This window comes from Rhizopus delemar, genomic scaffold (assembly GCF_000149305.1).
Source record: "Rhizopus delemar RA 99-880 supercont3.11 genomic scaffold, whole genome shotgun sequence".
Lineage (NCBI taxonomy): Eukaryota > Fungi > Mucoromycota > Mucoromycetes > Mucorales > Rhizopodaceae > Rhizopus > Rhizopus delemar.
The window spans coordinates 466,059-486,793 of NW_027137837.1; the positions used below are offsets into that span (position 1 = coordinate 466,059).

At 35.3% G+C, this 20,735-nt stretch overlaps 9 protein-coding genes across 9 annotated transcripts; 3 read left to right on the forward strand and 6 right to left on the reverse strand.

Moving 5' to 3' along the window:
- Nucleotides 1-147: 147 nt before the first annotated feature.
- Nucleotides 148-1,787, reverse strand: RO3G_12853 (uncharacterized protein; the record flags this gene model as incomplete). The annotated part of the gene is made up of 7 exons (XM_067667437.1): nucleotides 148-404; nucleotides 513-579; nucleotides 632-694; nucleotides 779-1,300; nucleotides 1,348-1,410; nucleotides 1,509-1,682; nucleotides 1,737-1,787. The coding sequence occupies 7 exons, from the start codon at nucleotides 1,785-1,787 to the stop codon at nucleotides 148-150; spliced, it is 1,197 nt and encodes a 398-aa protein (XP_067523538.1).
- Nucleotides 1,788-4,211: 2,424 nt separating this feature from the next.
- RO3G_12854 (uncharacterized protein) lies at nucleotides 4,212-9,138 on the forward strand (the record flags this gene model as incomplete). The annotated part of the gene is made up of 27 exons (XM_067667438.1): nucleotides 4,212-4,439; nucleotides 4,581-4,779; nucleotides 4,837-5,044; nucleotides 5,093-5,298; nucleotides 5,365-5,573; nucleotides 5,625-5,644; nucleotides 5,705-5,745; nucleotides 5,871-5,896; nucleotides 6,015-6,154; nucleotides 6,218-6,256; nucleotides 6,309-6,362; nucleotides 6,413-6,479; nucleotides 6,536-6,631; nucleotides 6,684-6,823; nucleotides 6,878-6,986; nucleotides 7,044-7,275; nucleotides 7,330-7,410; nucleotides 7,501-7,664; nucleotides 7,739-7,763; nucleotides 7,827-7,882; nucleotides 7,929-8,081; nucleotides 8,131-8,166; nucleotides 8,228-8,305; nucleotides 8,375-8,525; nucleotides 8,595-8,697; nucleotides 8,752-8,934; nucleotides 8,997-9,138. The coding sequence occupies 27 exons, from the start codon at nucleotides 4,212-4,214 to the stop codon at nucleotides 9,136-9,138; spliced, it is 3,186 nt and encodes a 1,061-aa protein (XP_067523539.1).
- A 638-nt stretch (nucleotides 9,139-9,776) lies between these two features.
- On the reverse strand, nucleotides 9,777-11,283 carry RO3G_12855 (uncharacterized protein; the record flags this gene model as incomplete). Its single annotated transcript, XM_067667439.1, has 4 exons — nucleotides 9,777-10,411; nucleotides 10,487-10,656; nucleotides 10,710-10,983; nucleotides 11,052-11,283. 4 exons carry the CDS (start codon nucleotides 11,281-11,283, stop codon nucleotides 9,777-9,779), a joined length of 1,311 nt encoding a protein of 436 aa, XP_067523540.1.
- Nucleotides 11,284-12,407: 1,124 nt separating this feature from the next.
- Nucleotides 12,408-13,480, reverse strand: RO3G_12856 (uncharacterized protein; the record flags this gene model as incomplete). The annotated part of the gene is made up of 4 exons (XM_067667440.1): nucleotides 12,408-12,505; nucleotides 12,561-12,859; nucleotides 12,915-12,993; nucleotides 13,063-13,480. 4 exons carry the CDS (start codon nucleotides 13,478-13,480, stop codon nucleotides 12,408-12,410), a joined length of 894 nt encoding a protein of 297 aa, XP_067523541.1.
- A 1,001-nt stretch (nucleotides 13,481-14,481) lies between these two features.
- RO3G_12857 (uncharacterized protein) lies at nucleotides 14,482-14,688 on the forward strand (the record flags this gene model as incomplete). Its single annotated transcript, XM_067667441.1, has 1 exon — nucleotides 14,482-14,688. One exon carries the CDS (start codon nucleotides 14,482-14,484, stop codon nucleotides 14,686-14,688), a length of 207 nt encoding a protein of 68 aa, XP_067523542.1.
- A 903-nt stretch (nucleotides 14,689-15,591) lies between these two features.
- Nucleotides 15,592-15,774, reverse strand: RO3G_12858 (uncharacterized protein; the record flags this gene model as incomplete). Its single annotated transcript, XM_067667442.1, has 1 exon — nucleotides 15,592-15,774. One exon carries the CDS (start codon nucleotides 15,772-15,774, stop codon nucleotides 15,592-15,594), a length of 183 nt encoding a protein of 60 aa, XP_067523543.1.
- Nucleotides 15,775-16,477: 703 nt separating this feature from the next.
- RO3G_12859 (uncharacterized protein) lies at nucleotides 16,478-17,118 on the reverse strand (the record flags this gene model as incomplete). Its single annotated transcript, XM_067667443.1, has 2 exons — nucleotides 16,478-16,889; nucleotides 17,063-17,118. The coding sequence occupies 2 exons, from the start codon at nucleotides 17,116-17,118 to the stop codon at nucleotides 16,478-16,480; spliced, it is 468 nt and encodes a 155-aa protein (XP_067523544.1).
- Nucleotides 17,119-18,014: 896 nt separating this feature from the next.
- Nucleotides 18,015-18,314, forward strand: RO3G_12860 (uncharacterized protein; the record flags this gene model as incomplete). The annotated part of the gene is made up of 1 exon (XM_067667444.1): nucleotides 18,015-18,314. One exon carries the CDS (start codon nucleotides 18,015-18,017, stop codon nucleotides 18,312-18,314), a length of 300 nt encoding a protein of 99 aa, XP_067523545.1.
- Nucleotides 18,315-19,118: 804 nt separating this feature from the next.
- On the reverse strand, nucleotides 19,119-19,893 carry RO3G_12861 (uncharacterized protein; the record flags this gene model as incomplete). Its single annotated transcript, XM_067667445.1, has 2 exons — nucleotides 19,119-19,730; nucleotides 19,855-19,893. 2 exons carry the CDS (start codon nucleotides 19,891-19,893, stop codon nucleotides 19,119-19,121), a joined length of 651 nt encoding a protein of 216 aa, XP_067523546.1.
- Nucleotides 19,894-20,735: the final 842 nt, after the last annotated feature.

A 20,735-nucleotide genomic window follows, 5' to 3' on the forward strand; every position in this document is an offset into this window, starting at 1 on the left:
GCGAGTGAAGGTCGCAGTGTTGGAATCTAAAGTCAATCATATATCAGAAAAGGAATCAAGAAACAGACAGCGTGTGCTGGAATTGGAAGCACAACTGGCCTCTGTTCATCAACAGCTATTATTGGATTCTAAAGCAGCAACAATAAACTAATTTATTTTCTTTGATAACCTTTCTGATACTTTTTGATAATGCATTGGTATACTACTGCCATCACCGCCGAGTGCACCACCCGCACCGCCTACACCGCCTGCTCCGCTTAGACCCGACAGATGGCTGATGTTTTCTACAGATGAATGACTGGATGGGGTTGAGTTTAATTTTTCAATTGTGTTCTCGGGTATCCGTGACAACGCACGTTGTTCTTGAGTTTCATCTAACGTTTCCTTTTTGGCTCTTCTTGTGGCTACAACTAATGAATTAAGCCATGATTCCATACTCACTTCATTGGGTGCACAAAGAACATAACTTCGTTTTGGTATAATAATTTTGAAGCAGTACTGTTTATTTTTACTGACTGGTTCAACTTCTAATGAATCAATAATGTGGTCTAATGGAATAATACGATGTGGAGAATATTCCTGTTGTGCTCATTAGTCCCTATGCTTGTTCTTGTTATATGTTCATGTATACCTTATCATCTTCATAATAGGATAATGTGTCTGTTCTCAACACAAACCAACGTTTTCTCCATCCCTACTCATAATGATAAGTTTCTCAAGAATTAAGAAAAAAGGGGGAGGGGGGGGGATAGAGAGAGGGGGAGGGGATATGCGGTACCTTATTACGTCCTAATTTTAATAAATATCCCTCGATAAGCACTCTATTTCTGTTCTCTTCTAATTCAATATTCGCTTTATCCGCACTGTATTCCTCATCTTCTTCTGAACTTGCAACACCTTCAATCAAATGTAAAGTAGTAGCAGGATCTGAAGTAGGTGATGCTGGATAATAATCTCCACAAGATCGGTCTGAGTGATTGGGAATACTAACAGCATGAGATTCATTACTTTTTTTTTGCTGCAAAAGATGATTTGATTTATAAGAAGAGATGACATCCTTGGCAAATTCTTGATCACGATCAATTGAACTCGTGTCATCCAAATCATACAACTTTTGTTCTTCTTTGGCTTGGTTGATGAAATAAAACCAATCGTTCATATCATTTTGATCATTGGCTTGAACGTAATACATTCTTTTTGGTGTAACAAAGGCAAATACAAATTTATATTTATGCTTCGTGGTTACTTGGACTACCTTATGTATTTCATGTAAATCAATTAATCGAAGTAATTTGTATTCCTGTGATTTGATTAATATTTTAATTGATTTATAAACTATCCACTTACCTTCTTGTCTTTGTACATTGCCAACTTGGTTGCTCTCAACACAAACCATCTCTTTTTCCACCTCTAATAACAATTGGTCAATACTTTCTTCTCTTCACTATCACCTAATCCATTACTCTTCTTTTTTCACCCTTCTTTAACAAGTATCCAGTTTTAAATACTTTTTCAGTCTGGAGTAATTCCATTGCTTCTGCAGACACTGGCTCTGTTCCTGGCTCATCGTCATCAGACTTTATATTTTCTTCTTCTTCTCCTTCTTCCTCTTCGTCTTCACTCAACACAACACGAGCTGATTTACCAACTAATGAGCTGGGTTCTTGTAAAGAAGAACTTGGCTAATCAAGCTTTGTTATTTAACTGCACTTTTCTTTATTTTAATTCTATTTTACTTGGTGTTTTAATATTGAAATAGGTTCTGATTTTTGAAGCAGTTCAGACATAATTGAAAAGAAATAAACTTTTGAAAAAAAAAAAAAAAAAAAAAAGGGAAAAAAAAAAGGTAACCACTTGTTCTTTATTGTACACACATCTACACGCTCTTTGTTTGAATGGGCGAATAAGCGGGCTTTTTTTTTCGTCGTGTATGTGGGGGATTTTTCACGTTTTTTTTTTATGATTGAAAAATAGCTAAACTGGGGAAAAATAAAAATAAAATAAAACAGGGCCAATTTATTCATACATTGAATAAGGATCAAATATGTAAAGAGAAAGGGAGAAATAAAAAAAAAATTAAAATGATTCGTGTTGTGTAAAAATGGTCTGATTTACTGGACATAGTTTATATTTTACACGTCTTTTTTTTAATTTCCGTGTAAATTAAAATAAAACTGTTAAAGTTTTATTTATAATAAAGGACTTTAACAAGTGCACGGTGTCTTCACTATATCCTAATTGCCCAAGTCAGGTCAAAAGGAGTGTATGGGGATCAATAAAAATACCCTTTAAGATAAGAAGAAAAGAAAAAGAATGTGAATGTGTAAGGAGAGAAAGATAGGTCGCAGACATCGGTTTGAGTTTTGGGCAGTCAATCCGGTCTTTGAAAGTGAATGAGAAAGAGGTAATGTTTGATTATGTAAACTGTTGATTTCATAAGGATCAAACATACGGTGAATCAATGGTGAGATCAAAGAGAGACAGAATGAAAAGAACGTGGTTTGCGGGTAGGTAGTGAGTTTAGAAGGAAAGACAAGGAATCTTTAATAATAAATGATAACCGTGATCATTTGTGCATATCAAAGCATTGATTGCTTTACTTCTTAATAAGAGAGTGATCAAAACGTTAGGACATGATTTTGATTTGCCCACCAGGTAGCGGAAAAAGTAGCTACCTTTAGCCTTGGACATGAAATCCAGAGGATAGGATCAAGTGATACAGTGGGACCACAAAGTAACAATAAGTTTGAATGAGATACTGAATGTCATTGTAAGAAATTGTCTTGCAGTAAGCCATACTTATAGGTAGATTCAACTGAGAGCAATGCTGTCAGAGTACAGTTTTTGATCACCTATGTCATTGGGATTGATCAGAGTTTGACTTGATGTGTGACAGCAGATGGAAAAGAAGTGTATAATCAGGAAGATATAAAGAACTGAAGATAAATGGAGCTTGCAGAATGCTGATCTGTTCTGTCATAACGGGGCGCTTCATCAGGCGCAGCATGGTATTGACAAAAAAAAAATGTGAGGAGACATCGAAGATTGTTCATATTCATTGCTTTTTAGGATTTTCAACGTTTTCAAGTTGAATGATCTGAGCAGATGTAAAGTATCAAGGACACGTTCATATTAGAATCATAAGCAAACCATTTGTAAGTAGAAACGATCGGCAAAAAGCGGATTGAAGCCTTTGGGATTGACACTAATACCACTCTACTTCCTCTCTCTGATGCCACGTTAGATTTAAGCTTGCGCTCTTTTTACAATTATTTCAAAACACAACTTATATAGCTTCAGATCTCTTACTTATCGTTTCAACTTGGCACAGCCACATCCTCTTTTTTACTCTTAGATGTATCTTATGCTGTTAACCATCTCACTATGTTTCCCATTCGAAACCTATCCATCTCTGACGTTTGTGAATAAGAACACCACCTGCTTTAATTTAAAGGAAAAGGCACCTCTTGGGTACAAGCCGGGTCGACCAGATTTCATCATCATTTCGTAGCGTGGTGTTGAGATAGGCGGTGGCGGAATAAAGCCATAGTGCGCAAAAAAGGATTTAGTAAGCAAAGACAGAGTCAGAGTTGTAGAGGTAGGTAAAAGGCAGACGCATTTGAGAACAAAAGCTGTCAGATCAACCAAGAAACTTGAAAACTTTGGAATATTGCTGGCAGGTAAAAAGAAATATCCATTTGTCAAGTCTAAATACTAATGAACAGAGTAGGCAACATGATAGAGTTGAGTTACTCCAGTTTATGGATGGTGAGTAATTGTGTTCTGTAGTGAAGAGAACATAAACACAAACAAGCTAATAAAGGCCTATTGACGTTGAAAACATGCTTAAAAGCGAATTTTGCTTTCAAATTAAGTTTTTACTTTGCAATTAGCAAGCTATATTGATGACACAGTGCGCTCGTTAAAGTCTATAAATAAACTCAGAAAAAAGGACTTGCTCTTTATGCAGCACACACATTAAAGTATTAATTTCTTTTCAATCGAACTAGCAAACAAACAGACGATTATTTTTTATATAGATTTAGTTAGTATGCCAATAACGCATCGAAAAATAATTCATGCAAAACAGTAAACATTATATTGCGGTTACATACAATTGTGTGTGTGTGAATTGCTAAAAAGGTCACACACTATTTATACCCCCCATCGCACTACCACCATTCCCTTTTCTTCTTCTTTTTCAAAACATTATGACAATATACGGCCACAGACACAGTGATCATGCCTGTCACTCACATAAGCCAGCTGTAGATCTTGCACCACCAGTACCTACCAACATCACGCATTCTCGTTTGAATAATTTTTTGGCAGACGCTGGACAGTTTTATGGTATGGGTATTCATAATAGACTATGGACTTTACGTCACAGTGGTGCTCCTCATGTTCAACTTAAAGTCTACAGTGTCCCTGAATTGGAGGTAAAAGATATATAAACTCATGTTTGGTATATAAGAAAACTCATCTTTTTCATAAAAGAGAATTACATTCAAGGTAAAAAAAAAGCTTACTTTCTTTCTTGGGGTTGGACAAAGTAAACGTTTGTTATTTTTGCATAATAGGAAGCTGTTGCACAAACTTTTAAACACTTTGAGCCAAGCCAGAAATTGGGTCCCAGTTGGTCAACTCACTGGTTTGAAGTGCTTATTACTATACCAGAAGCATTGGATGGACATGAAGCCACTCTCCAGTGGGATATGGGATGCGAAGGCTTGATTTGGAGTGAAGACGGTACTCCACTACAAGGCCTCACAGGAGGATGTAAGATAGGAAAAAAAAAGCTTACCATCCACTTATTCTAATCTCTTTTAAATAAAGCTGATCAAGCCCGTCATGAGTACATTGTCACGAACAAGGCCAAATCAGGTGAAAAGTACAAGCTTTATATTGAAATTGCTTGTAATGGTATGTTTGGTGTGGGTGCAACGGATTCTATGGTGGCGGATCCCAATCGATACTTTACACTTTCAAGAGCTGATTTGGTAGTAGCTAACAAACATGTACAAAGCCTTTATCATGATCTTATGTAAGTACTGCTGACAGTCACTCTCATTTTGTTTATCAACATGCCTAGTGTTCTTCGTGGCATTGCTTATGATACGGACCCAGATTCGATTCGTGCTCGAAAAGCCTTGTGGGTAGCGAATGAAGTCATCAATCACTTTATTGGGGATGACAAAGAGGCCATTCATCAATGTAAAAAATTAACATCCGAATTTCTCGATCAAGAAAACGGACCGGGTGTACATCAAGTCACTGCTGTTGGTAACTGTCATATTGGTAAGTGCTCTTTTATCTAGTATATAACTTTTGTATGTGTATCACTCAATCATCCTTTTCTCTAAGATACGGCTTGGCTTTGGCCCTATGATGAAACAAAAAGAAAGATCGCTAGATCTTGGTCTAGTCAATTAAGTCTTATGGAAAAATATCCTGATTATGTCTTCACTGGATCACAGGTACAACAGTATGAATGGTTGAAGGAACTGTACCCCAAGCTCTTTGAAAAGATTCAAAAGGCTGAAAAGAATAATCAATGGGAGCTTATCGGTGGTGTAAGTATAAAGCAGTGAGTTTAGCATAGTTATTAATCATGCATGATATAGAGCTGGGTTGAACATGGTAAGTAACAGATGAATAATGAATGGGACAAAAAACTTAAATATTTACTTGAACTACTTTCCAGATACAAACATGCCTGTAAGCTACTCTTTATTGAAGCCAACTGTGCGTATTAATCTATTGACTACTTGTTTTTAATAGTCCGGTGAATCTCTTTGTAGGCAGATGTTGTTAGGGTAAAGAAAGGAAGGAATGTCGTAATTTGAACAGCTACTAATCAATTTTCAAAGTCAACGGTTTTTTGAGAAACACTTTGGTAAAAGAACCCGAGTGTTTTGGCTACCTGACTCTTTCGGTAAATCGAAAGCTAAATAGAAGCTTAAAAGTACAGGAACTAACTCTCATAACAAGGATACTCTGCTCAATTACCTCAGGTTCTTAAGGAATCAGGATGTGACTATTTTTTTACCCAAAAGTTATCTTGGAACAACATCAACAAGTTTCCTCGAACAACTTTTTGGTGGACTGGAATTGATGACACAAGAATATTGGCTCATCTTACCCCTGCTGAAACGTTTGTTGAGGACATATTATTCTAACTATGTTGATATTTACTTTTTTTTGTATGTATCATTAGATATACGGCTTCTGTAACTCCTGCTGAACTTCACAAATGGTAAACATCTCAAATAGTTTGCTCTATATTTTATATCTAATCTAATATGTAGTACACGAAACAACCATGACCTTGAACGCACCAACCACAGTCTTTTAGTCTATGGGTAAATGGTAGCAAAGACAACATGTCGTTATTCTTACTCTTTTTTTTTAGTCATGGAGATGGTGGAGGAGGACCAACTCCAGCAATGCTTGAGAGGCTTAAAAGATTAAAGAGTGTCGTAAGTATAAAATAAGTTCATATATAAAGATAAATATTAAACTACTTGCTCTGTAGGATGGCCTTCCAAAAGCTGCCCCAGGAAGTGCTACTCAATTCTTTAAGAATTTAGAAAAAGATGCTAGTCGACTTCAGGCGTATAAAGGAGAGCTGGTATAATGCAGAATTTTTTTTAAAAAAAAGTTTTATTGAATCATATGTATAGTATTTGGAGTTCCATCGTGGAACCTATACCACTCAGGCTCTTGTTAAACGAGGAAATAGAAAAGGAGAAGTCATGCTTCACGATGTAGAGTTATTTGCAACAATGGCTAGAGTCTCTAACAGGACTAATTCAGGCCATGAGTAATATCAATGTCTTCTTTTTCATGCCTATTTTTAACCTGATAACTTAATTAGCTATCCTTTGGATAAAATCACTCATCTTTGGAAGCTGCTTTGTTTGAATCAATTCCATGATTGTTTGCCTGGTTCTGCTATTAAATTGGCCTATGTTGATGTTCATCAGGTAAAGTAAAATGACTATTATAGAAGATGCTGATTGATTAACATAACAAAAACTCAGTTTCATAAAGAAATCTTGTTTGAGTCTTTACGTCTTCGTCACGATGCACAATCATTCCTGATTTCTAATGAATCCAATGGATCCAATGAAAACCAAGATCACGAAGGGCTCATTGCTTTCAATACGCTTCCTTGGCCACGTCAGGAGGTCGTGGTTGCTCCCAAATCAAAAACAAGGTGGTCTAATCAACAGTGGAGAGATGGTGAATCTTTTGAATATGAATATCTCTTAAGTAAAAAAAACAAATATTTTATTACTATAAACAAGTTGATTAATTTTTATATAGTTGAAAACATCCCTGGGTTTGGCGCATCTGGGTACTTGAGTTCTGATTTTATAAAAGTATCTCATGACAAGGCTGTCAAAGGTAAGGGAAAAAGAAAGAAGCCGATGGAAGAAGAATAGTTGATTTAAAGCCCATTGTCTACCCTTTTGTTTGCGCCCCATACCTCTATAGCGTCCACAACCAAAAATGACCACTTTGTCCTTGAAAATCCTTTGTTAAAGGCAACATTCAACAAGAATGGCCAGCTTACTGAATTGATCGATAAAAGAACAAAGCGAGGAAATCTTATCCCTGATGGATGTCGTGGTAACATTTTACAATTATATGAGGATGTGGTCAGTTAAAAATAATTTGTATCCAAACCTATCTCTTTCCTTTAATCTAAATTCTTTTTTTCTTAAAAAAATAGCCAACGTACTGGGATGCATGGGATGGTAAGTAAAACTGGAAACATGTTTTAACCAGACTTTGATAACAAATATTTAACCATGAAATAGTTGAGATATATCATCTCCAGAAATATGTAAACTTGGAAGGACATGGAGAAATAAAGGTAAACAAATGTAGAAGTATGCTTCCTATTAAACCTTGCTTTATAGGTACTCGCAGATGGCCCGTTGAAAGCACAGCTTTTGATTGAACATAAAATCTCTGATGTCAGCACTATCAAGCAGATCATTAGTCTTACGTGTATTGGCGAACGCTTGGAGTTTGAGAACTTTGTGGATTGGAATGAAAGCCATCAATTTTTGGTAAAGTAAGAGTTTTCAGCATAACATATTTTAACTTTTATCAATATAGAAAGTCGAATTTAATTGGGATATTGTATCTGATTTTGTATGCTACTATTACATAATTCAGGAGAGTAACATGGTTTTTAATACATTCTTTATAATAGGCTACTTATGATATACAATACGGTGTAGTAAGAAGACCTACACACTATAACACAACCATTGATTCTGCAAAATTCGAAGTAAATTACCAGCAGCCTTCCTTTTTTTGTATTTTTATTTTTCATCTGTAACTCATTTTAAACATATAGGTCTGTGGTCATAAATTCACCGACTTGTCTGAAGCGAATTATGGTATCGCGTTAATGACTGATTGTAAGTATGGTTATGCTACTCACGAAAAGACACAACGATTATCATTGCTTCGTTCTCCAAAAGGCCCTGATGAAGATGCCGATATGGGTAAGTATAAGGAAAGTTTAGTGGTTTGCATAGTTGGGCTTAGCTTTTTTTTTTTTTAAAAAAAAAAAGGTCAACACAAGTTTAAGTATGCTATTTACCCCCATCTCGGAAACTATTCTGTTTCCAATGTAATGCAGGCTGCTTTGGAGTTCAACACTCCTATTTCTATACGGTAAAATTCATTGGAAATGATACAGAAATGAGTATATTTATGTCTATATTGTAGACATGGTCAAGGAAACGAAATATGTAATGGTGAAATGATTAGCCCCTTATTTGAGATGACACCTTCTCGTGAAATAATTATTGATACTGTCAAGCTTGCAGAGGATGACAAGGGTAAAGGCAAACAGATTATACTTCGTCTGTATGAAGCCTATGGTGGAAAGAGTACAGCTACTTTGAAGAGGTATTTTTATAACTTAATTTTTTGTTAGTAAAGAATAATATACCAAATTTCTTTTTACATAGCTCACTGGATGTTAAAAAGATTCAGATATCAAATGTATTGGAAGACGATACAGGAAAGCAACTTGAAAAAGACTTTGATGGCGGATTTATAGTTACTCTCAAACCATTCCAGATCATGACACTCAAAGTGGACTTGAACTAAAAGGAAAGAAAAAAACATGGCTTACTTCATACTGCCGTTGGTATCAACATACCTATTAAATAAATTACCTTTTCTAAAAGCCTGCCTTGCAGTCTTACTCATATGAATATATCATGCTTGAAAAGACTTTTTATGATATCAACAAATAAGGATAATATAAAACATTGTATTTGTTGTTTTTATGTTCTTATGAATCACTATGTCTTTATCAAGCTTGCTGTCACCCGCTATTTATTTTTTTTAGTTGATTAATTACTCAGAGGATCCTTGACAGAATTTCTTTCAAAGGTATATGGCATTCTTACCAGGCGAGTGAGGTCTATTGTACTGAGAAAACCATGGGCACAATATTTATCAAAATACTATAAACGTCAATGTACAATAAAGCACCGGTACTTGTAGTAGTGCTTTAGAATCATTCATATCTCTTTTAATGGCTCAAAGAATTTTATAATAAATATAAGTAGATGGTAAAACAGTGTACACTATCTTGCACTTTCTGCATCTTTTACTGTAGTATAGATATCATAATTTGTAGTGTCTTTTTGTTTTGATTTGCAAAGCACTATAACTGCTGGCTTCTTTTATTTATTTACTTTTGCTTCTAATATAACATTTTTTTATCTGTGAATTGTTATTTACATGCTTGCTGTTGGAAGATTTTGTAATAATTTGCTAATAAGCTTATCGGCCTTACAAGCCATAACAATATCTTCTTCCATAAGATTTAAAGAAATACGCATGTAAATATCCATTCGTCCACCTTCCATCACGAGTGCTCGTGACTGACCAAGAGATTCACAGATACGCATCAAATCACTTGTGTTGAGAGGCTCAATGTTGTGCCATTTACATGTTTGAACATGATAGTGAGCAACATCTCCGAACTCTATCTCTGCCATTCCAACCGCTCTCGATCGTTGCATACATGAGACTAAAAAGATTTTTTGGTGAAGTGAACAAGAGCGAATGAAAGCAACTGAAGGAGAGGTAAACATCTCTTTGATAGCGCCGTCAATCACAGCTATTGTCACTTGCATCTTCTTCTCATTCGTGCTATCAGTTACTGTCGCAATTGACTTTTGCTCTACGATTTCAACAGCACGCCTACAGATATCCAACGCACGACGAGCGTCACCGCTCACTGCACTCACCTTACGTGCAGCAAATTCGATAGCCTCTTTTGCAAATGCATCAATTCCTTCTAATCTTGATTGTACGATTTGGATGAGTTGATCATATCTGTAGGGTTGAAAATTAATACGAGTAAGACCTTTTTGAAAAGAAAAGTGTCAATATATACATGATAACAGTCAAAATTCTATATAATTAAATAAATGTTCTTTACCCATTCTACTCGCAATTTTATTACTCATCAATCTCTCAGGTAGATCCATGGTGTTTGCTATAGCTACAACAATTAATTTTGAAAGAGGTCTACTTGGCCAATCAAAAAAGTTATACATGACCGTCTGTTTTTTTGTAACCAAAAGATCCAATTCATCCATCAGCACAACACTAAGAGCAAGACTTTAGACTGATGTTGTTTTTAAGCACATATAAATACTTACGTGACCCGTTGATCTTCATTAGGCTTGGAAAATTTAGCTTCTAATAGTTGTTGTGCATGTGCTGCAGTATATTTCCTTCTCTTTTCTGTATCGTTTGGTTTATTTATGCAATCCCATAAGATGCTGTATGCCTGGTTGGGGTCAGTGAGTTTCATGCCATTGATCTCTGCAAAATCAAAGTAAGGTATATTTTCTTCTTCTGCTTGTTGTTGTAAATGTCGAATTACTTCATGAACAGTTGCTGTCTTTCCTGTTCCTGGGACTCCAGATATATCTAAAAAGCAGAATTATAACCGTCAACCATTTGCCTTCTCTTTCATCTTGTCCTTTTATGCAACTTACAAATACATGTTCCTGTAGATTCCTGAATGGCACTTTCAAGATATCCTGAAATACTCATAAACTCTTCTTCTCGACAAGGAAGAGAGTCAGGTACAGCTGAAACGTGTAATCGTTCTCTTGCTAAAGCATAGCTACTAAGAGATGTTGCATTCTCCTGGTGATTCACTTGTCTTAATGGTATAACAGTCGCACTTTGGTTTACTCTTTGAATGGTTCTATTTGGAGTAATCATTGGCTTTTTCTTTCTTGGTTTGCTTATTGGACGCGACTGTTTTTTCCTTTGTACTCTTCTTTTGCTAGTAGATCGGTAATCTTCTTCTGATTCCTCGTCTTCACTTTCTTCTTCAGATTCCTCTTCACTAGAAGAAGTTTCACTTTTTTCATCACTTTCACTTTCTTCAAAGTTATCGTCGTCTTCTGATTCAACTTCTTCTTCCGTAGAATCATCATTCTCTACTACGATCTCAACCCTTTGGTGTGTCCTTTTTCGTTTTTTTGTTATAACGCTATCATTTTTTGTTCTTTTCAAGCTATTTGTGTCCTCTCTTGCCTTTCTTTTCTTGGGTTCGACTTTTTTTTTCTCCTGTAATCGCCGGCTTTTTCTATCTTGCATTGTGGAATCAAGGGGAGGGGAAAGATTCTGTGTTTCTAAAAAATATTTTGTCTTTTTTACGGAGAGCCAGTTACGGTGATCGGAAATCAAATTTGGACAGTTTGATTATTTTATGAAATGATTGAAATATTCATGAAACAAATCAATGAGGTTACAGTATGATGACAAAGCTCAATACTGCCATTTCTATTGAATACTGCCACACAAAATCGATTAATAAATCTCATTCTAAATAGGCTACTACTAATACTATTACTACAAGTATTTCAGTCACAGCTCTATTCTTCTAAAAAACAGTCTTTCATTATAAATATTCACTTTGTTCATTGCCAAAATTCAAATCAAAACGAAGAACACAATACTAACGAGGATACGTAAATGTTTATAAAAAGCTTAAGGTTGTAGCTTTTCTGAGGACAATAACGAAGAAGTTTTTTCGCCTTTGTCAGAGTAATAGCATAGAAAGCCAAGACATGCAGATTCAAATACTCGATTCATTTAATTTAAAGCTTAAAAAAGCTCCAACTGTTTCTGGGAATGTATATCCTATGTCTCTTGTAATAAATAGCTTTATGCTGCCGACAGTATAATACTGAAACGAATACATTTTGAGAACACTTTCTTCACAGCTTTTTTTTTTCTCTTCTCAATTTCAATAATCTAAGCCCAACATAATATACATAGGGATTGCCTTGGTAACAGTGATGTATTTAAGAATTATAAAAGTATACTTTTTGCATTTATTAATAAATAGTTTTAAGACTAAAGTCTTTAAAATAGGAATATTGATCTTTGGGTGTTTCCCAGCTATTGTCCGATCCACCAAAAAAGGTATGGAACACTAACAAAGATAAACACTTAACTAAAAATAAGGATAAACTCTTTTATGTACTTACTAATACCAGAAACCCGACCAGCGGAATTTGTACGAAAGACAACATTTTTCTGAGTAAATACTTTTTTGTTATTTGCATAAAGAACGATGCGACCATCTTGCTTTCCGGGCGTATTCATAGTGAGAACTTGTCGAACATGTGTCCATTTACCTGCCGCGAAACGAAATGTGCCTCTTCCTAGACTCATGCCATAGTCTGGATTACAAATATTCAAACTGTTCCCGCAAAGTGCTTTGGGTGGATTCGAGTAGGGTAAATATGCATAAATCTCGCCTTCACCTTTAGTTCTCCACATAAGTCTACAGTACAAAAGAAATAAGCTTAAACTATTTCTTTTTGGGATGTACAATGTACCTTGTAGTAAAGCAGGTTTTATCATCTGCACCGCCTGTACAACTACCATGACCTCCAAAAAGACCTGGAAGTTTTCCTCCTAATAGTTTGATAAACTACCGATTAGAATCTTTTCTCTTTATTCGGATGGACGTCTCTTCCTTTTTACCTTTAACAAAATCGAAATCTTCAGGAAAGTAAACGCTGTAAGCCAATTCAACCTTCTTTACGTTATTATTAATTGAGATGGGTGAAGCTTTAAATCCAATCCCACCAACCGGCCTTGATTCAGGATTTCTAGAATGAGCTGGGTATTTTACTCGCAGAGTCAAATCGGAAGAATCCCCGGAAGGATCCTTTTTTACTACATGTTTCACAGAATCGGCCCCATTCCATATCCACTGCCATCCATTTTCATCTGGAATTCCCCATTTTTTATCCCAATCGCTACCACGGCCAGCCGTTGCATCTTTATAATTATTCCAATTTTTGAATTTCCATGATTTTTTAGAGGCTGCTTCCACAACAGAAAGGAAGAGATAGATTGTAATGAAAAGTTTGATCAATAAATATCTATTGTATGTCATCTATAATAAGGGGAAGGGGAATATTGTTTTTTTTTTTTTTTTGGTTATAAAATAAGAAAAAGAACAGAAAAGTTTGAGTGCTTTTTATAGAGAACGAAGATGGTTTGTTTATAATAGCTTCATTAAAGATTATCTTATTAGGACAAATTGCGTAACCGGAGGATCATTTGAGTTTGGAGAAGGAGAGAAGAAGGTATTTCTTAAATTGTGCCTTGATTAGTTTGTATTAAAAAAAAGTCTCAATGACGAAATAATCTAAAGTGGTTTCCATGTGTTTTTTCATTTTTCTTGAAATTATTTTGATGCTGCAGTAGCCTTGTACATTACAGTATTTGAAGCAGTAAAGATTTAACAATGAGTGACATGTAATTGGTATATTCCTTAAATGGAAATTGGTTAATTGTTGACAAGGACCCTTTGTTACACGACGTTAGTAACACTACCATCTCCTTTTGTCACAAAGCATACATAATTAAACCAATTATTTGACATCCTGTTTCTTTATAAAGAAAGTACAATGTAAAGAAAATAAGAAGATTAAAGTAATAGTGGTTACTTGTACCAATAACAAAAGCTGACCTTGATAAATCGCTTCCTTTTTTACTCTCTCCTTGTTTCGGGCTCGAATGAAGAATGGGCAACGTTGGTGATGTTGTGTTACGTGTCTCCCAAAATTCATTGTAAAGCTTAATAATTGGGTATTTTCTTTTACATCACTCAATTTTAATCCAAGAAACAGTCATTAAAGTACACTATTTCCGGAAATTATTAGGACACACATTGAAATCATTTTGGTACATAAAAATAAAATTGAAACACAGATCGAAAATGTTTTGGAACAAAGATGAAAGTTGAACTGGCACAAACAGTTGGCACATTTTTCGAATTACCTATTTTCTTTAAACCATATAAATAACTGCTTTTAAACCAAAATGAATTATTTTATCCAAGAGGATGGTATGGGAAACATGTTCAATGAAGAAGGCGATTAGTTCGTCGAAATGAAGATGGAAGTTGATGAGGTTAGTTATCCCTTGGACGATGTTACCAATTTCGATCAGTACAGTGATTTCAAGACTGCTGGAAATATGCAACAGGATAAGAAAGAAGTACCCCAAGAGAAGCTCTCTTCTTTGATAGTTAATTATGATACTGCTTCAAATGACAAGGTCGCTTACGATCCTGTGAGTATGAAAAGATTCTATTGAAAATGGAAACAGAGACGGTTGGACGATGACGAATAAGTTGAGAAGGGTTAGCGGATCGGATGCAGAGACGATCAAAGGCATCAAGGATATGCAAAATACTGGCATATCTATCAGAAGTTTGGGCAAATCATGTAAGGCATTAGGCAATTTAACAGAGCCCAGTTCGTACATGATATAAACACCAGTGGTTGTCAGTACCAAGATATAAACCGTGACCTTTCGTCCAACAATTTGCAGTCCCAGAATGCCATCCAAATTCTGTGTATCGAAAGCGTTCTTGCAAAATATCTCCACTCGAATGAGATCTCAGCACACTAAGATGTTTTTTGCTTCCTGGATTGCTGACTTAGCTTCGCCATATCCATGGCTCGTCGACCATTTCACGCCTTTTAAGCTTGCTATGCATACATCGAGGTGACATGTCCACAAATCTTCATTTTTGCGACTTTCCAACGTCATATCGTTTGTCCAATGAAGGAACATGTCCTCATCAGGACTATCAAATAGCCCATTTAAAAACGGATGAATGTACCGAGTGTCATATTTTGAAATGTCAATAAGATACAGTCTTATCATACTGGACTAAATCTTTACAAATGAGTTTATCACTGCCTTGAACAGCCAAGTTTCACTTTCATCCCAACAGTTGTTTATTAACACCAGTTTATAAAATTTTTCTTATACATGTCAAATCATATCGGTCGTAATTATCTTTTGTCATCTAATTTCATGTCTTGCTCATCTAATATAAATAGCTTTGAAATCTTTCTTTAATAAAAGTATTCGACTTTAGGACTATTGTTCGGTCTTGTTAATTCTTCTTTGTCCTATTTTATATACTTAAAACACTTCACCGGGTAACGAGTTCGGATTCGTTCATCTCCTCTGCAATAGACGTGCGTGCTAGTTTTTGATCAACCCAACGATGCCTTTGGCGAATTTGCGTTCATTTGAGGAGATGTCTAGCTCCAAAAGCTTCACAATCGCTTTATCGCGGCTGATTGCTTCGATATTGAGATCTTGAATAATGTTGATCAAACCAGAAATCGTTGCCATTTGCATACGAGGCTTTTTGAAGTCGTACATCGACTCAATTTTGTTGATGGTTGCTCTGAAGCCTTCTTCATTGAAATGCGGCGACAAATTATCTGAGTATTGGCCAGGCGATAGAAGTAAAATCGAATTCAACACCATAGCATGGTGGACGTGGTCTTCAAGAGAAATTTTCCATTTATGTTGTAAAATCGAACACTGTAATTCGTAAAGTGCGTTTGTAACATCAAATTTCTGCGCCATAAGATGATCACCGTGAACTGAGGCGGAAAAGACAATGATTATGGATCTAATAGCTCCCGATTAATGTCGTAGTGTCCGGATCTTGCGCTTGAGGGCCTTTTTCCAAGTGGGGTGGAGGAATGGCTGTCATTTTGTTGCTGTTCGGTAGAAAATTGACTTTGATTCTGATCATCATTCTGTTGTTCTTGGTGTGACAGCAACTCTACATCATCTTGATTGTCGCTCTGATGCAACTGTTGACATGGTTCATACTCCAACATTTGAACATGACAAGCATTAAAATGAATTTTTAGTTCATTTATGTCGGCATCATGTACAATGCACGCTGGGCAACATCTGTAATTCCCGTATGTTCTGATCGTAGTTCTTTATCAACTTGTTCTTGCTCCAACACCAACTCCTAAAGAGTGAATAAGTTAGCTTTCTTTTCGCCCAATGAAAAAGGGAAATATCTACCAACCTGCAAATAAGCTATCAATTCAAAAACTTGCATTCAGTCAAATATTTCATTGAAGCAAATAGGTACATTTGCGCTTCTCTTTTCTTCAAGCACCAGCTTCTTTTGTTCATTCATGGATAATACAAAAAGCGTCAACATTCTTTTAATACACTGAATTCCAATTATCTTGAACTTGCAAAATGTCTTGTAGTTTGCATTGGATCGCTTATATGCTTTCAGAACAAGCATGGCAGTAAGTGATTTAACTAACTTCAAGCTATCATCATAAGTGTGTTCGACATTTTCTTCACGGCCACCAGAGGAACACTCGACCATAATTCGTTCTTCATCTACAATACCAGCTGTTGTTGAATATCCAATTCCATCAGCATAATTCGGGCTCGAGCTTTCTGAAAAGACTACTAATAATGTTACAGATTGACGGCTCATTATGATCTTTTCATCCCTGTTAAGTAAAAAGTATTTAATAAAAATTTTTTTATATTCAACATGCTGCATAATAATTCTTACTATTCAAAATAAACGGTGCCACTATGATCTGCAAAATAATTGATGATCGGCGCAACCCCGTCAAAAAGACGGTGCGTTCATGACTAGAAGGAATAATAGGAGCTTTACGCCTGCACTTGGACACAAAGCCTTGAAGAGTGTATCGGATGGAACGCAGCAGGCATCTTGCTTGATCATTTGCAGCAACGGGTACTTTTCCAAAGTCAAAGTCTTCTAATTCATCCACGTCTTTGCATTTTAGAGCCAGACAAAGGATACGCAAGGATTCAGGGTGTCGATTTAAGGATGCAAGTAGCTGTTGGTCTTGCTGTCTATTGGCAATTACTGCATCAACATCATTGTGCTCATTATTTAGATATGTCACTTGTGTCAGAAAGAATTGTCTTCTTCGCGTAACCTTCGTGATCGCATTTTAAGAATAAACAGTATGTGCTTTTTGTTTCATTGAAATTTATTTTATAAAAACTTTTTGCTTATTTTACCCATCCCCTGTAGAGCTCAATTTTGAATACAAATCAAAAACTCAAAAGCATGGCAGCAAATTGTAAATAGCTGGTAATGTTGAGAGATCTGTTGTACTGACCACATTTTACAGTAACAAATTCATTTCGAAAAAGTTTATAAATAGTAATGTAAGTCTTTTTTTTAAATGTTGCTTGCATATACGTTCTTTTTCATAATTAAACTAACATTACTTCTAGCCTGAAGCCCAGTACTCTCGTCGCGTTGAATGCTCCAGTTGCCAGGAGCCTTTTGATTGTATTGAAGAACTGGGAAAGCACTTTTTTAATCATATTCTGTCCAATAAACGACCAATTGAAGAAGGAACAAGTAGGTAAGCTTGATTGAGCTGTTTGTGCTCTTTTTTTTTTTATCATTTAACGATCATCGACCTTTCCTCTTACTCTCTTTTTCTTCCTCTTTCTTTATCCTTACGTTATTTTACGAATGTTTCTCAAGTTTTGTCTCATAGATCTCTTTAAACAAGGGTAAAAAGGTCCACATATTCGACTTCCAGCTTATCTCAAAAATAAACATACAGAACGGCCCAAAATTCACTATGGAAGATATGGAAAGATTATCGCCAATGTACTCCTTTCGTTTTCAAGGATCTTGTTATCCAGTAAATAATGCTGCTGATGCAGTAATTGCCAATAGACAGCAAGACCAACAGCTACTTGCATCCTTAAATCGACACCCTGAATCCTTGCGTATCCTTTGTCTGGCTCTAAAATGCAAAGACGTGGATGAATTAGAAGACTTTGACTTTGGAAAAGTACCCGTTGCTGCAAATGATCAAGCAAGATGCCTGCTGCGTTCCATCCAACACACTGTTATTTTAAAGGTTGTCTTGTTATAAGTGAGTTAATTTGGGTTAAGTTTGCTTGTAAAGCTTGATTTTAAGGTTGTGATTGCCTTGTAAGTCATTTTATATAGAGTTTAAGCAGATGCTTGATAAGTAGTGACCACCAGATCTTATGTGTAAAATCAATACGATGTTTCTTGATAAAAGTTAAGGTATATTCGATTGAAAATGTACAGCTGTTCACTTACTAGCCCAAAGGACCAGAAACGGTTTCTTTCATCAGCAGCATGGATAAAGTACACCTTTAGCTTCTTGAAAACATCGGCATCAGCGTATTCGTAACAATAAGCTATTCTATGTAACATTGCCAATAATCCATATGCAGCCTTTATATGGTCATTTGTTTCACGTATGATGTCTTTTAAGCCAAATGGTCCTGTTGTCTCCAAGATTGCAAGTTCCAGATCAAACACCTTGTCAAGAAGAATACCATCTGTATTATAATAGTGGAACAGTGAAAGACCTCAGTGCTTCAGTTCAAAGTTTATTGCCTGAAGGCAAGTTTCGCCAGGAATAAACTTGCAATATGGAGTAACCATTTTAACAACATCAAGAAATCTCCAAATTACTCTGAAATTATAAGTTGATTCTTTTTCCGTGATTTCAGATGATGTCTAAACTTGGCTGGTACTTTATGAAAAAAATAAAGTCAATACATTTAACTAAAAGTCATGCGAAATATAACTTACAATATGATGAAAAATTCATAGCAGAACGTAAGAGTAGGATCTTTTGTAATTTTGACTCTTAAAGAGTTTTTCAGCAACAAGGTATACATTTATCAATACAGTAGTCGCTCTATTTAAGGGTGTCCGATTTAAGGGTATTTTGCTGGTAACATAAGCCTGTTTCACCAAAGTTAATGATATCTACAGGAACATATGGCTCAAGAAGATCTTCTATCTTTCTCAATTCGTTCTGAATGTTTTCAGAAGAGATGTCTACTGAGGCACTTTCACCATGCATTGGACTGCATTTTACTCCAATTCGTTTAAAAAGTTTTGTAAGCCATCCAGAAGAAAATGAAATTTCTTTTTCAGGGATTCTATACTTCATTTGAGCAATATGTCTAACATATCGAAGGATTGAGTCTCGATTGACTGGCAGATTGTTATTGTTCATGTCTGCAACAAACTTTTCGACTTCATCAGCAAGTTGAAGATAGCGTGTTGTTGTTAGACGTTTGCCATTATTGACAACATTAATATTACTATATAACGTTTCAGCATTTTTGAGAATGTTTGATATAGTCTGTTGGGCAAGTGGTTGATCTAAATTGAATTTCTTCATAGCCCATTCACCTAATTCTGTTTGATTAAGCTGACCAGTAGCATTTTGATCCAAAAGCTCAATTTTTTGAGAAAGAAAGGCGTACACGTTTGTTATTAGACATTTTTTTATAGATAGAATCTATTATGCCATATATTTATTCTCATCAAAATTATTTTGAGTCTACGACTCGTATATTATCCTTCCAGCAACTTTGATCAAGTCTTAAGCAAGTTTTGATTTGTTAATCTCCTTACACAATTACCAAATTTATACCAGCCGACAGTGGCCTATGTGGAAACATGTTGTACAAGCATGTCTATAACGTAGATACAATACATACTAGATGACTTCGATTTAAGGGTATGCCCGATTTAAGGGTGGATATTCCAAAAATTTTGGCCACCCTTAAATAGAGCGACTACTGTATATATGTCGAAGGGCTGTTAGGTTGATCTCTTTTATACGTAAGCAAAAAGATGAATGTTAGAAAAAGCTTTCTTTTGATTAGCTACCTTTGCAGAGCCTTTTTTTTTTTTTTTTTTTTTTGCTTTTTTAGAAGTACAATAATTTGACTTCTTTGATTATGAAAATCATGTAGAATTAAATGTATGAAATAACAAGTGAATTTATTGCAAACAATAGTCATAAACTTATAAAATAAGTAATATCCAAATTATATCCTTATGCCCTCTAATTGAAGCGATTCTTTTTATGTTTTTTGTACCTAGAATTTTAAGTTCGAGAGACATATAGCGCTAGTTTAAAAAACGGTAATAAACTCCGACATGCTTTAAATGTAAGATAATTAGCAACTGAGAATACACAAGTTTGTGAATAGAATTTTAAGATGCAAGATATAAGACTATACCATAATCAGCCATTGTTAGCCGTGCTTTCCCGATTTAATAAAGCTTGAAATAATAAAAGGATGAACAAACTGATATTTGGACAAGCTGTTACACATGTGAACGGTCCTATTTTTTCTCAATTTGTACGTTTAAGTAATGATTATTAAATGAATTCAACCCAAGTAGTTAGATTACTTGAATGAAATTCTAAATTAAAAAAAGTGTGTTACTATAAAACGTATTCTACTTTTGTAAATGGTATTTTCCTTTTCTGTAAATTTTGTTATCAAACTAC